This window comes from Carassius gibelio, chromosome B25 (genome assembly GCF_023724105.1).
Source record: "Carassius gibelio isolate Cgi1373 ecotype wild population from Czech Republic chromosome B25, carGib1.2-hapl.c, whole genome shotgun sequence".
Classification (NCBI taxonomy): domain Eukaryota; kingdom Metazoa; phylum Chordata; class Actinopteri; order Cypriniformes; family Cyprinidae; genus Carassius; species Carassius gibelio.
Genome location: NC_068420.1, coordinates 6,861,137 through 6,877,000, shown reverse-complemented (window position 1 = coordinate 6,877,000; position 15,864 = coordinate 6,861,137). Strand labels below are relative to the sequence as shown.

Here is a 15,864-nt window from a genome sequence, read left to right as displayed (position 1 = left end):
CACTTTTTGATGGCTACCTTTTTATTATAATTACTGTTTAATTAAGATGATGTTATTATTTTATTCCAGGTGGTAGAATGTAAACCGGGGGGGGGGGGGGTGCTTCGCAACGCCACGATGCACAACCAATCACAGCAGAATATATGCGGGTCTAACCAATCACAGGCGAGTAGAGGCGGGTCTAACAACAGAGCCAAAAGGGTGGGGGATGACGTCCAATAGGAGCAGAGCCTGTGGTTTTACACCGCTGAGGCGCAGGACTTTAAATCTGAGGAGATTTAATTCACGACCAAATCTGGAGCTTTACCATTTATAACGACGTGTGTAATTCACACTGACTTTTTTTCCTTTAGTAACTTTTCACACCCATTTCGTCCGCTATTGACGATGTCTGCCGTCCTTCTTTCCGTCATCGCCAGGGAAAGAGTGTCCCCTCCGAAAACTGTTCCTCAGAGGGGCGCAGAGACGCTTCCTCTACTGAAGCGCACTCGAACATGCAGGAATATGTTCGGACCGGTGGATCACGACATGCTAAGGCGAGAATTAGCGTCCAAACTTCGCGAAATATCTTAACGAGATCAGCTGAGGTGGAACTTTAACTTCGGAGAAGGACAGCCGCTGGATGGGGATTTACAATGGGAGGAAAGTGGAGCGGAGGACTGTCCGCAGTTTTACAGAGAAAGCACAGCTGTTTCACAGCCTTTTGTAGACTTGCCCACGACAGAAAGAATCACACAAGTTACCCCAAAATGTGTGGGTCGTTCAGTGAAGATGTTGAAACAAAAAAAACAGAAAATGAAGTATAACCGAAGGAAATTATCTCGCAAAAAAGTCTCTCGCGTCCAGACCAAGAGGCTCACAGATATGCGCATCACAGGTAACGTTAAACAATACGCGACAAGTAACACTTCTATAACATAAATACTAGTCCTATAACAGAGCAAAAAATGTTAATGGAATACATTTAATGTTGTGATTTTGTTGTTGTTGTAGATTTCTATGGGAAGCGAAAGAAAACGGACAGTGTTCATAAGGAAAGCGGAAACTAGGAATAAAAAATAAGTTATTTATTTATTTTTTACATTTATTTTTTCCCCTGTGCAAATTAAAATTCCTGAGCCATGTTTGTCATTCTTGTAAAGAAGTTCCTTTAATAAATGTGTCCATATAAACTTAAGTTTTGTCTCTTCTAATTTGTGTCTTTTTCTAAATTAAAATTAAATTTAAATTAAATGTATGCATTTAGCAGAGGCTTTAGCGACTTACAGTGCATTCAGGCTATCAATTTTTACATATCATGTGTTCCCGGAATCGAACCCCCAACTTTGCGCTTGCTGGCGCAGTGCTCTACCAGTTGAGCTACAGGAACACAAAAAAAAAATTCTAAAGATATAATAGTTAAAAATAGCAGGCTAGTATTCACTCATCGCGAATCATTTGAATGAGTTCGGGAGTTCGCAGCGGGTTCGCGAATCATTTGAGTCAGTTCGTGAGTTCGGAGCGGGTTCGCGAATCATTTGAGTCAGTTTGGGAGTTCGGAGCCGGATCGCGAATCATTTGAATGAGTTCGGGAGTTCACAGCGGGTTCGGGAATCATTTGAGTCAGTTCGGGAGTTCAAAGCAGATTAGCAAACTCTATGGTTCTATATAGAACTCCAATGAACCCTTTTTTTTGAAGAGTGTTGTCCAGTGTTGGGCAGTAACGCATTACTGTAACGCAGTTACTTTTGACAGTAACTAATACTGTAACGCATTACTTTTTAAACAAATTAACTCTGTTACCATTACCATATGTTGCATTGTCCTTTACTTTTTTTAAAAATTAATTAATTTTGACTGAAGTGCAGCCTAACCTGTTTGCAGCAGTAGGATTGCTGGATGCCAACCACTGAAAACACAAAGGCGCACTGTGGGCGTGTTTCTGTTTATTCAAGTATGTTTGGCAGTCATGGCGAGTCAAGGCGAGAGCAACACGAGTTTTCTCAAAGTGGAAATATGTGCATTATTTCACTTTAGTTGTAGCATAAAGACAAAAACCTTTTATGTTTAATGTAATGTAAGCTGTGTCTTTCTGGTTTGAATGTCCTATCCTAGCCCACGAATCTGTGCGCTCAGATTTTGTAATCTGTAATCTCGGTTTTTGAATCTGTACCCACAAATTCATAATCTGCGCGCACACTTTTGCGATCCGTTCCCATGGATTTGTAAACTGTAGCCTACTCACAGATTCATGCAGCAAGCTCCTACGTGTTAACTTACGGTTTTAATGAATATTATTATGTGGAATGGGTCTACAGCAAAGTGCCTTAAGTTATTCCCTGTATGTTTTTCTCATACAGGTGAAACATTGTTGAAAACATGCATCCTGTCTCTACTGTGGAGTTGCCGGCTTTCAGTCAGCTCCTTAGCATGATAGCATAGATTTCATTTTTAAACAGCATTTTTATTGCTTTCATTTATTTATTTCAAAATGTTTTGTGTTATGTTGTCCATTGTTGAAAGTTTTCATACTTAAGCTGTGAAAGGAACATTTTTAAGGGCTCAACACAACAGCTTTTATGATGCAGAAGCCACTAGTTTTTGATTCTGAATATTATTAAGGTGTTTTGTTATTTATTTCAGAAATCCTTGTGATATACAGTTGTGGCCAAAAGTTTTGAGAATTACATAAATATTAGTTTTCAAAAAGTTTGCTGCTAAACTGCTTTTAGGTCTTTGTTTCAGTTGTTTCTGTGATGTACTGAAATATAATTACAAGAACTTCATACGTTTCAAAGGCTTTTATCGACAATTACATGACAGTTATCCAAAGAGTCAGTATTTGCAGTGTTGAACCTTCTTTTTCAGGACCTGTGCAATTCGACTGGGCATGCTCTCAATCAACTTCTGGGCCAAATCCTGACTTATAGCAACCCATTCTTTCATAATCACTTCTTGGAGTTTGTCAGAATTAGTGGGTTTTTGTTTGTCCACCTGCCTCTTGAGGATTGACCACAAGTTCTCAATGGGATTAAGATCTGGGGAGTTTCCAGGCCATGGACCCAAAATGTAAACATTCTGGTCCCCGAGCCACTTAGTTTTCACTTTTGCCTTCTGGCACGTTGCTCCATCGTGCTGGAAAATGCATTGTTCTTCACCAAACTGTTGTTGGAAGAAGTTGCTGTTGGAGGGTGTTTTGGTACCATTCTTTATTCATGGCTGTGTTTTTGGGCAGAATTGTGAGTGAGCCCACTCCCTTGGATGAGAAGCAACCCCACACATGAATGGTGTCAGGATGCTTTATTGTTGGCATGACACAGGACTGATGGTAGCGCTCACCTTTTCTTCTCCGGACAAGCCTTTTTCCAGATGCCCCAAACAATCGGAAAGGGATTATGGAGACTATGACTTTGCCCCAGTCCTCAGCAGCCCATTCACTATACTTTCTGCAGAAGATCAATCTGTCCCTGATGTTTTTTTTGGAGAGAAGTGGCTTCTTTGCTGCCCTTCTTGACACCAGGCCATCTTCCAAAAGTCTTCGCCTCACTGTGTGTGCAGATGCGCTCACACCTGCCTGCTACCATTCCTGAGCAAGCTCTGCACTAGTGGCACTGCGATCCCGCAGCTGAATCCTCTTTAGGAGATGATCCTGGCGCTTGCTGGACTTTCTTGGACGCCCTGAAGCCTTCTTTACAAGAATTGAACATCTTTCCTTGAAGTTATTGATGATCCTATAAATTGTTGATTTAGGTGCAATAGTAGCCACAATGTCCTTGCCTGTGAAGCCATTTTTATGCAATGATGGCTGCACGCGTTTATTTGCAGGTCACCATAGTTAACAATGGAAGAACAATGATTTCAAGCATCACCCTCCTTTTAACATGTCAAGTCTGCCATTCTAACCCAATCAGTCTGACATAAGGATCTCCAGCCGTGTGCTCGTCAACATTCTCACCTGAGTTAACAAGACGATTACTGAAATGATCTCAGCAGGTCCTTTAATGACAGCAATGAAATGCAGTGGAAAGGTTTTTTTAGGATTAAGTTAATTGTCATGGCAAAGAAGGACTATGCAATTCATCTGATCACTCTTCATAACATACTGGAATATATGCAAATTGCTATTATAAAAACGTAAGCAGCAACTTTTCCAATTTCCAATATTTAGATTATACAATATTCATTTTTTGCTGGTCTGCCTCAATCAAAATAATGTTTAAAATTACTTTCTGTTTTACTATGTGTTTGTGCAGACCATAACGCATAAAAGCGCATTAATGGGTTACTTTTAACAGTAATGCATTACTTTTTGGTGTAAGTGATCAACAAAGTAACTGAGTTACTTTTTGAATTAAGTAACTAATTGTAACTAGTTACTATTTCTTAGTAACTAGCACAACACTGGTGTTGTCATAACGTTAACTTTGGAGATAGAAAATGTTTCTTTTTTGAGACCCCAGGAGCCCAAATTCAGACCCAGAACAATAAACCCACAGAAGAGGTGGGAGTTCAAAAGAGGAACCTTTATCTTAGCAAACAGCAGGGAGAGGAAGAGTAGATATAAGTCATGATCTGCAAGGTTAACCACAATCTGAGGCTTCGGAGCGAATTCGCAAAACTTTTGATTCAGATCGAGACTCCGAAATGCGTTTTGCGAATCATTTGATCTGGGCTTCGGAGCGAGTTCACAAAACATTTGATTCAAATCGGGACTCCGAAGCGCGTTTCGCGAATCATATGATCCGATCTTCGGAGTGAGTTCACAAAACATTTGATTCAGATCGGGACTCCGAAGTGCGTTTCGCGATTCATTTGATCGGGGCTTCGGAGTTTGCAAAACATTTGATTCAGATCGGGACTCCGAATCGCGTTTCGCGAATCATTTGAGATCAGGTCTTTCGAGTGGATTTGCAAAGCATTTGATTCTATCATGAAGGCTACTATATCAAGTTTTAATAAGGAGAAAAGAGGTTTAGAGACAAATTTTTGTTGATAGCCTGTTAGTAATCCCACAGTCCAACAGTAACTGTATAATTTAGTAAGGGAAAATTCAAACAAATTAGGATGAGTTTCAATTTTTATTTTATTTATGTAGCAATGGTCATCTTAACCTGTGTGCAGTGTTCAGGGTCTTTCAGGACCCTAAATTAAATTCTAATTCATCTAAATGACATGACACTTAATGACTTTACCAAAACAGAATTTGGGGTGTCCGATTGTTTATTAGTGTAATAAAATCACTCAGAATGCTCATATAGTGCTTTTGTTAAAATTGTAATTTTAAATGTTTTCCAGTAAATGGCAGAAATCTACCACTTAAGTTCGGCAAATTTTTATATGACCATGTCTGTAGTTAACTACTTTAAAGTTAACTACAGACTTATTTTGTATAAGCATTTCATATAAACATGTAACTTTTTTTTTTTTCAAAAATGTAACATTTAAACAAATTCCATATCAGCTGTATAGTAAAAACATTAAAGGAAGTGATGTTAAAATTCATGATTGTCTAGATATTGGTGTTTTTAATTTCACCTCTTAAAGCACGTTCTTTTATCAATGCAAATATCAGTATTCAACATTTTGGGATTAAGACATCAAAACATTATGCATTTGTAATTGCAGGTTAACTGCATTTATATCTTGCATTAAACAGTATGTGTAAACATCTGTCGGGGTCTCTAGAGAGAGATGTGTAGAGGATTAAAACTTGAGCCAGAGGTTCTTCACCGCTATGAGGAGACCTTTGACGTTAACGTTCTTCCATCTGGTCTCATCATCGACCCTGATGCTCCACACCTTGGTGCAGATGGCAAAGTGGTGGACCCAAATGAAGAACATCTCTGTGGCCTGGTAGAGGTTAAGTGCCCTGATGTGAAAGAAATCGGAAAGGCATCCCACGTTGAGTTCATCGGGGACCAAGCAAAACTGAGAAAGAAACACACAATTGGCATTCCACGGTCAGCTGACTGTTACTGGCTTAGTTAACCTGGTGTGATCTTGTGACAAGTACAAGAGGTGACTTCCATGTGGAGAGGGTATGGAGAGATGATGAGCTGATCACAGAGATCACAGCTAAAGTTGTTGAATTCTACTTTGGCATATAGATAAATGTTTTGCTAGAAAGAAGATAGACATGAAAAATTGACCAACAAATGATGTTCCTGTTCTATAGTGAATGTAGTTCTTTAGTGTTCTATTACAAGAAAAAACAGTTACCCCAACAAGTCATGTTTCAATTAATTATATTTTATAGTTATTCATGTTATATTGTTGCAACATACCTACCCCAAACTGGAAAGATATGTCAGGAGAGGTTGGTGATTTCTGATGTGTTCAGAATCTGAAACGATATTGCAGATCATAAGTAAAAGTAGAGAGTTAGATTTATATAAAAAATTCCTGACTTAAATTTCCCCCCTAAAATCTAAGCATTAAATTCAGCAAAAAAAGCACACTGAGAAGTATGTGAAAGATTATATGTATAATGTCTGTTAAAACCCTGGCTAAGAAGGTAACAAAAGCTTAAACTTACTGGAAGATAGCAAAATTTGCTTATCACAAAGCAGACAAGTTACTAACAGGTGAAGAGAAGCATGGTGTCACTAGCAGGTGAGGAGGAGCATGACGTCACTAGCAAGTGAGTAGATGATGCCGATGTCACTAGCAGGTGTGTAGATGATGCTGATGTCACTAGCAGGTGTGTAGATGATGCTGATGTCACTAGCAGGTGTGTAGATGATGCTGATGCCACTAGAAGGTGAGGAGGAGCATGATGTCACTAGCATGTGTGTAGATGATGCTGATGTCACTAGCATGTGTGTAGATGATGCTGATGTCACTAGCAGGTATGTAGATGATGCTGATGCCACTAGCATGTGTGTAGATGATGCTGATGCCACTAGCAGGTATGTAGATGATGCTGATGTCACTAGCAGGTGTTTTTTCCAGCTCCTTTATTTTTCCCATGCCTCAGCAAGAGCACTTAATTAACATAAAGCAAACAACAATACATGTATTATTTTGTGTTAAACATAACACTTTAATAAAAACAACTGATTAACTTGGAAAGTTACTATCACATTTATGCAATAATATACCAGTGACTTAGAACATCAATTCAAAGTTAAATAACCTACAAACCATTATAAAATAATTTGAATTCTGCTTGTACAACAGATGTTTGTTGAACTACTCGTATTTTCTACATTGTTGTGGATTTTATTGATAACTTTTCTTTTTTAATTCTGTGTGACTTAAGCCAGAAAGAGAGCAGTATAAAAGGGTTTTGGCATAAGTATAAAAACACCGCTTCACTAAACCTGCTCGACTTTTAGCATAACTGCTACCATAAACGTTACATCTAACAATACAAATAAAACATATATTATATATATTATACTATATTTGATTAATGTCCATAGTTACCGATAAGCTTTTAATATAAGTTATTGTTTTAGTTAACACATTACACTCACCTGGGACTGGACCGCTGTTGTAATCGTGCTCCTGCACCATCTCGACATTTACTGCTCTGCACCACAAACATCCCGTTTTGACGCGTGATTTAACGTCTCCGCAACTTTTCCACGCAAACCTGGAAGGCACAGCCCACGGTGCGAGGTCGACCGTGGACCCAGCCCCTCATCCTCCGTGAAGTCCTTAGCACACACTAAAGTACTTTTCCTCACAGTAATTGTAGCCTCCTCCTCTCACCATATAGCCAAATTTCAACGCTTTTTTATTATTTTCGTCGGTGGGAAAACTATATGAAATTATAAATAGTTTTTTTTTTATTATTAGAACAAAGACACACTATACACATCTGAATACTTTTGGTCTCCGCCATTTTTCGGGAAGCGAATGAAAGCTATAGCGCTTTCACTGGAAAATAACTTGAGATCTGGGATTCGGAGCGAGTTCGCAAAACATATTTGATTCAGATCGGGACTCCTAAGCGCGTTTCGCGAATCATTTGATCGGTGCTTCGGAGTCGCATAACATTTGATTCAGATCAGGTCTTTCGAGCGGATTTGCAAAGCATTTGATTCTATCATTTAGGCTACTAGATAAAGTTTTAATAAAGAGAAAAGAGGTTTAGAGAAAAATTTTTGAAACAGAGTTTAAATGTCTTTGTTAATTTTGTGTGACTTAAGCCAGAAAGAGAGCAATATAAAAGGGAGATGGCAAAATTGTTAAAACAATGCTTCACTAACCTGCTCGACAGTTAGCATAACTGCTACCATGTGCTACATTAAATGTATAACATTTGACACATCAAACAATACAAATAAAACATACTATATATTTGATTAATGTCTATAGTTGCCAATGTTTAAATATAAGTCACCATCTCGTCATTTACTGCTTTGCACCACAAACTTCTTCTTCTTCTTCTTTGGGTTTTAACGGCAGCTTGCATCCTTGACGTTGCATTACTGCCATCTGCTGGTTCTAGTTACTTCCCATATACTTTAGTCATCATATTCTTGCCAGTATTCCTGTTTTAGTCAGAAAACGAATCAAGTATTTCACTCCTTGTTCAATCCTACTGCAGTCCATTATACTCGTTACTCCACGTTCTGTTAGTCCTATTTTTCCCATGTCTTTTCACCACAAACATCCCGTTTTGAGCGTGATTTAACGTCTCCGCAACTGTTCCAGGCAAACCTGGAAGACACAAAACATTTGATTCAAATCGGGACTCCGAAGCACGCGTTTCGCGAATCATTTGATGGGGGCTTCGGAGTTGGCAAAACATTTGATTCAGATCGAGAGTTTCGAGACTCCGAAGCGCGTTTCGCGAATCATTTGAACGGGGCTTCGGAGTTGGCAAAACATTTGATTCAGATCGGGACTCCGAAGCGCGTTTCGCGAATCATTTGAACGGGGCTTCGGAGTTGGCAAAACATTTGATTCAGATCGGGACTCCGAAGCGCGTTTCGCGAATCATTTGAACGGGGCTTCGGAGTTTGCAAAACATTTGATTCAGATCGGGACCCTGAAGCGCGCGTTTCGCGAATCATTTGATGGGGGCTTCGGAGTTGGCAAAACATTTGATTCAGATCGAGAGTTTCGAGACTCCGAAGCCAGTTTCGCGAATCATTTGAACGGGGCTTCGGAGTTTGCAAAACATTTGATTCAGATCGGGACTCCGAAGCGCGTTTCGCGATTCATTTGATCGGTGCTTCGGAGTCGCAAAACATTTGATTCAGATCAGGTCTTTCGAGCGGATTTGCAAAGCATTTGATTATATCATTTAGGCTACTAGATCAAGTTTTAATAAAGAGAAAAGAGGTTTAGAGACAAATTTTTGAAACAGAGTTTAAATGTCTTTGTTAATTTTGTGTGACTTAAGCCAGAAAGAGCAATATAAAAGGGAGATGGCAAAATTGTTAAAACAATGCTTCACTAACCTGCTCGACTGTCAGCATAACTGCTACATTAAATGTATAATGTATAACATTTGACACATCAAACAATACAAATAAAACATACTATATTTGATTAATGTCTATAGTTGCCAATGTTTTAATATAAGTCACCATCTCGTCATTTACTGCTCTGCACCACAAACTTCTTCTTCTTTGGATTTTAACGGCAGCTTACATCCTTGACGTTGCATTACTGCCATCTGCTGGTTCTAGTAATTTCCCATATACTTTAGTCATCATATTCTTGCCAGTAGTCCTGTTTTAGTCAGAAAACGAATCAAGTATTTCACTCCTTGTTCACTCCTACTGCAGTCCATTAAACTCGTTACTCCACGTCCTGTTAGTCCTATTTTTCCCATGTCTTTTCACCACAAACATCCCGTTTTGACGCGTGATTTAACGTCTCCGCAACTGTTCCACGCAAACCTGGAAGGCACAAAACATTTAATTCAAATCGGGACTCCGAAGCGCGCGTATCGCCAATCATTTGATCGGGGCTTCAGAGTTTGCAAAACATTTGATTCAGATCGGGACTTCGAAGCGCGTTTCGCGAATCATTTGATCGGGGCTTCGGAGCGAGTTAATAAAACATTTGATTCAGATCGAGAGTTTCGAGACTCCGAAGCCAGTTTCGCGAATCATTTGAACGGGGCTTCGGAGTTTGAAAAAACATTTGATTCAGATTGGGACTCCGAAGCGCGTTTCACGAATCATTTGATCGAGGCTTCGGAGCGAGTCTGCAAAACATTTGATTCAGATCTGGACTCCGAATCGCGTTTCGCGAATCATTTGAGATCAGGTCTTTCAAGTGGATTTGCAAAGCATTTGATTCTATCATGTAGGCTACTATATCAAGTTTTAATAAAGAGAAAAGAGGTTTAGAGACAAATTTTTGTTAATAGCCTGTTAGTAATCCCACAGTCCATCAGTAACTGTATAATTTAGTAAGGGAAAATTCAAACAAATTAGGATGAGTTTCAATTTTTATTTTATTTATATAGCAATGGTCATATTAACCTGTGTGCAGTGTTCAGGGTCTTTCAGGACCCTAAATTAAATTCCAATTCATCTAAATGACATGACACTTAATGACTTTACCAAAACAGAAATTGGGGTGTCTGATTGTATATTAGTGTAATAAAATCACTCAGAATGCTCATATAGTGCTTTTGTTAAAATTGTAATTTTAAATGTTTTCCAGTAAATGACAGAAATCTACCACTTAAGTTCGGCAAATTTTTATATGACCATGTATAAAAGCAAGAAATGTAGATATACTTTAAAGTTAACTACATATTTATTTTGTATAAGCATTTCATATAAATATGTAACTTTTTTTTTTTCAAAAATGTAACATTTAAACAAATTCCATATAAGCTGTATAGTAAAAACATTAAAGGAAGTGATGTTAAAATTCATGATTGTCTAGATATTGGTGTTTTTAATTTCACCTCTTAAAGCACGTTCTTTTATCAATGCAAATATCAGTATTCAACATTTTGGGATTAAGACATCAAAACATTATGCATTTGTAATTGCAGGTTAACTGCATTTATATCTTGCATTAAACAGTATGTGTAAACATCTGTCGGGGTCTCTAGAGAGCGATGTGTAGAGGATTAAAACTTGAGCCAGAGGTTCTTCACCGCTATGAGGAGACCTTTGACGTTAACGTTCTTCCATCTGGTCTCATCATCCACCCTGATGCTCCACACCTTGGTGCAGATGGCAAAGTGGTGGACCCAAATGAAGAACATCTCTGTGGCCTGGTAGAGGTTAAGTGCCCTGATGTGAAAGAAATCGGAAAGGCATCCCACGTTGAGTTCATCGGGGACCAAGCAAAACTGAGAAAGAAACACACAATTGGCATTCCACGGTCAGCTGACTGTTACTGGCTTAGTTAACCTGGTGTGATCTTGTGACAAGTACAAGAGGTGACTTCCATGTGGAGAGGGTATGGAGAGATGATGAACTGATCACAGAGATCACAGCTCAAGTTGTTGAATTCTACTTTGGCATATACATTATTTTTTTGCTAGGAAGAAAATAGGCATGAAAAATTGACCAACAAATGATGTTCCTGTTCTATAGTGAATGTAGTTCTTTAGTGTTCTATTACAAGAAAAAAACGGTTACCCCAATAAGTCATGTTTCAATTAATTATATTTTATAGTTATTCATGTTATATTGTTGCAACATACCTACCCCAAACTGGAAAGATATGTCAGGAGAGGTTGGTGATTTCTGATGTGTTCAGAATCTGAAACGATATTGCAGATCATAAGTAAAAGTAGAGAGTTAGATTTATATAAAAAATTCCTGACTTAAATTCCCCCCCTAAAATCTAAGCATTAAATTCAGCAAAAAAAGCACACTGAGAAGTATGTGAAAGATTATATGTATAATGTCTGTTAAAACCCTGGCTAAGAAGGTAACAAAAGCTTAAACTTACTGGAAGATAGCAAAATTTGCTTATCACAAAGCAGATAAGTTACTAACAGTTGAAGAGAAGCATGGTGTCACTAGCAGGTGAGGAGGAGCATGACGTCACTAGCAAGTGAGTAGATGATGCTGATGTCACTAGCAGGTGTGTAGATGATGCTGATGTCACTAGCAAGTGAGTAGATGATGCTGATGTCACTAGCAGGTGTGTAGTTGATGCTGATGTCACTAGCAGGTGTGTAGATGATGCTGATGTCACTAGCAGGTGTGTAGATGATGCTGATGCCACTAGAAGGTGAGGAGGAGCATGATGTCACTAGCAGGTGTGTAGATGATGCTGATGTCACTAGCATGTGTGTAGATGATGCTGATGTCACTAGCAGGTATGTAGATGATGCTGATGCCACTAGCATGTGTGTAGATGATGCTGATGTCACTAGCATGTGTGTAGATGATGCTGATGTCACTAGCAGGTATGTAGATGATGCTGATGCCACTAGCATGTGTGTATATGATGCTGATGCCACTAGCAGGTATGTAGATGATGCTGATGTCACTAGCAGGTATGTAGATGATGCTGATGTCACTAGCAGGTGTTTTTTCCAGCTCCTTTATTTTTCCCATGCCTCAGCAAGAGCACTTAATTAACATAAAGCAAACAACAATACATGTATTATTTTGTGTTAAACATAACACTTTAATAAAAACAACTGATTAACTTGGAAAGTTACTATCACATTTATGCAATAATATACCAGTGACTTAGAACATCAATTCAAAGTTAAATAACCTACAAACCATTATAAAATAATTTGAATTCTGCTTGTACAACAGATGTTTGTTCAACTGCTCGTATTTCCTACATTGTTGTGGATTTTATTGATAACTTTGTCTTTTTTAATTCTGTGTGACTTAAGCCAGAAAGAGAGCAGTATAAAAGGGTTTTGGCATAAGCATAAAAACACCGCTTCACTAAACCTGCTCGACTTTTAGCATAACTGCTACCATAAACGTTACATCTAACAATACAAATAAAACATATATTATATATATTATACTATATTTGATTAATGTCCATAGTTACCGATAAGCTTTTAATATAAGTTATTGTTTTAGTTAACACATTACACTCACCTGGGACTGGACCGCTGTTGTAATCGTGCTCCTGCACCATCTCGACATTTACTGCTCTGCACCACAAACATCCCGTTTTGACGCGTGATTTAACGTCTCCGCAACTTTTCCACGCAAACCTGGAAGGCACAGCCCACGGTGCGAGGTCGACCGTGGACACAGCCCCTCATCCTCCGTGAAGTCCTTAGCACACACTAGAGTACCTTTCCTCACAGTAATTGTAGCCTCCTCCTCTCACCATATAGCCAAATTTCAACGCTTTTTTTATTATTTTCGTCGGAGGGAAAACTATATGAAATTATAAATAGTTTTTTTTCATTATTTATTAGAACAAAGGCACACTATACACATCTGAATACTTTTGGTCTCCGCCATTTTTCGGCAAGCGAATGAAAGCTATAGCGCTTTCACTGGAAAATAACTTGAGATCTGGGATTCGGAGCGAGTTCGCAAAACATATTTGATTCAGATCGGGACTCCGAAGCGCGTTTCGCGAATCATTTGATCGGTGCTTCGGAGTCGCATAACATTTGATTCAGATCAGGTCTTTCGAGCGGATTTGCAAAGCATTTGATTCTATCATTTAGGCTACTAGATAAAGTTTTAATAAAGAGAAAAGAGGTTTAGAGACAAATTTTTGAAACAGAGTTTAAATGTCTTTGTTAATTTTGTGTGACTTAAGCCAGAAAGAGAGCAATATAAAAGGGAGATGGCAGAATTGTTAAAACAATGCTTCACTAACCTGCTCGACAGTTAGCATAACTGCTACCATGTGCTACATTAAATGTATAACATTTGACACATCAAACAATACAAATAAAACATACTATATTTGATTAATGTCTATAGTTGCCAATGTTTAAATATAAGTCACCATCTCGTAATTTACTGCTTTGCACCACAAACTTCTTCTTCTTTGGGTTTTAACGGCAGCTTGCATCCTTGACGTTGCATTACTGCCATCTGCTGGTTCTAGTTACTTCCCATATACTTTAGTCATCATATTCTTGCCAGTATTCCTGTTTTAGTCAGAAAACGAATCAAGTATTTCACTCCTTGTTCAATCCTACTGCAGTCCATTATACTCGTTACTCCACGTCCTGTTAGTCCTATTTTTCCCATGTCTTTTCACCACAAACATCCCGTTTTGAGCGTGATTTAACGTCTCCGCAACTGTTCCAGGCAAACCTGGAAGACACAAAACATTTAATTCAAATCGGGACTCCGAAGCGCGCGTTTCGCGAATCATTTGATGGGGGCTTCGGAGTTGGCAAAACATTTGATTCAGATCGAGAGTTTCGAGACTCCGAAGCGCGTTTCGCGAATCATTTGAACGGGGCTTCGGAGTTGGCAAAACATTTGATTCAGATCGGGACTCCGAAGCTCGTTTCGCGAATCATTTGAACGGGGCTTCGGAGTTTGCAAAACATTTGATTCAGATCGGGACCCTGAAGCGCGCGTTTAGCGAATCATTTGATGGGGGCTTCGGAGTTGGCAAAACATTTGATTCAGATCGAGAGTTTCGAGACTCCGAAGCCAGTTTCGCGAATCATTTGAACGGGGCTTCGGAGTTTGCAAAACATTTGATTCAGATCGGGACTCCGAAGCGCGTTTCGTGATTCATTTGATCGGTGCTTCGGAGTCGCAAAACATTTGATTCAGATCAGGTCTTTCGAGCGGATTTGCAAAGCATTTGATTCTATCATTTAGGCTACTAGATCAAGTTTTAATAAAGAGAAAAGAGGTTTAGAGAAAAATTTTTGAAACAGAGTTTAAATGTCTTTGTTAATTTTGTGTGACTTAAGCCAGAAAGAGAGCAATATAAAAGGGAGATGGCAAAATTGTTAAAACAATGATTCACTAACCTGCTCGACTGTTAGCATAACTGCTACCATGTGCTACATTAAATGTATAATGTATAACATTTGACACATCAAACAATACAAATAAAACATACTATATTTGATTAATGTCTATAGTTGCCAATGTTTTAATATAAGTCACCATCTCGTCATTTACTGCTCTGCACCACAAACAACTTCTTCTTCTTCTTTGGGTTTTAACGGCAGCTTGCATCCTTGACGTTGCATTACTGCCATCTGCTGGTTCTAGTTATTTCCCATATACTTTAGTCATCATATTCTTGCCAGTAGTCCTGTTTTAGTCAGAAAACGAATCAAGTATTTCACTCCTTGTTCACTCCTACTGCAGTCCATTATATTCGTCACTCCACGTCCTGTTAGTCCTATTTTTCCCATGTCTTTTCACCACAAACATCCCGTTTTGACGCGTGATTTAACGTCTCCGCAACTGTTCCACGCAAACCTGGAAGGCACAAAACATTTGATTCAAATCGGGACTTCGAAGCGCGTTTCGCGAATCATTTGATCGGGGCTTCGGAGCGAGTTCACAAAACATTTGATACAGATCGAGAGTTTCGAGACTCTGAAGCCAGTTTCGCAAATCATTTGAACGGGGCTTCGGAGTTTGCAAAACATTTGATTCAGATTGGGACTCCAAACGCGTTTCGCGAATCATTTAATCGGGGCTTCGAAGTTTGCAAAACATTTGATTCAGATCGGGACTCCGAAGCGCGTTTCACGAATCATTTGATCGGGGCTTCGGAGCAAGTTCGCAAAACATTTGATTCAGATCGAAAGTTTCGAAACTCCGAAGCGCGTTTCGCGAATCATTTGAACGGGGCTTCGGAGTTTGCAAAACATTTGATTCAGATCGGGACTCCGAAGCGCGTTTCGCGAATAATTTGATCGGGGCTTCGGAGCGAGTTCGTAAAACATTTGATTCAGATCGGGATTCCGAAGCGCGTTTCACGAATCATTTGATCGGGGCTTCGGAGTTTGCAAAACATTTGATT

General features: G+C 39.0%; 1 protein-coding gene and 1 long non-coding RNA gene across 2 annotated transcripts; one reads left to right on the top strand and one right to left on the bottom strand.

The window, feature by feature from the left end:
* The first annotated feature begins 303 nt into the window (after positions 1-303).
* Positions 304-1,311, top strand: cdkn1cb (cyclin-dependent kinase inhibitor 1Cb). The gene is given in 2 exon segments (XM_052598307.1): positions 304-877; positions 994-1,311. Coding segments are annotated over 2 exon segments (546 nt in total). The 5' UTR covers positions 304-387; the 3' UTR covers positions 1,050-1,311.
* Positions 1,312-5,058: 3,747 nt separating this feature from the next.
* Positions 5,059-15,504, bottom strand: LOC128014623 (uncharacterized). The gene is made up of 6 exons (XR_008183594.1): positions 14,947-15,504; positions 13,892-14,177; positions 7,458-8,375; positions 6,515-6,963; positions 6,268-6,322; positions 5,059-5,907 (listed from the first exon to the last, which is right to left on the bottom strand). It is a non-coding gene; the product is annotated as an uncharacterized LOC128014623 (long non-coding RNA).
* Positions 15,505-15,864: the final 360 nt, after the last annotated feature.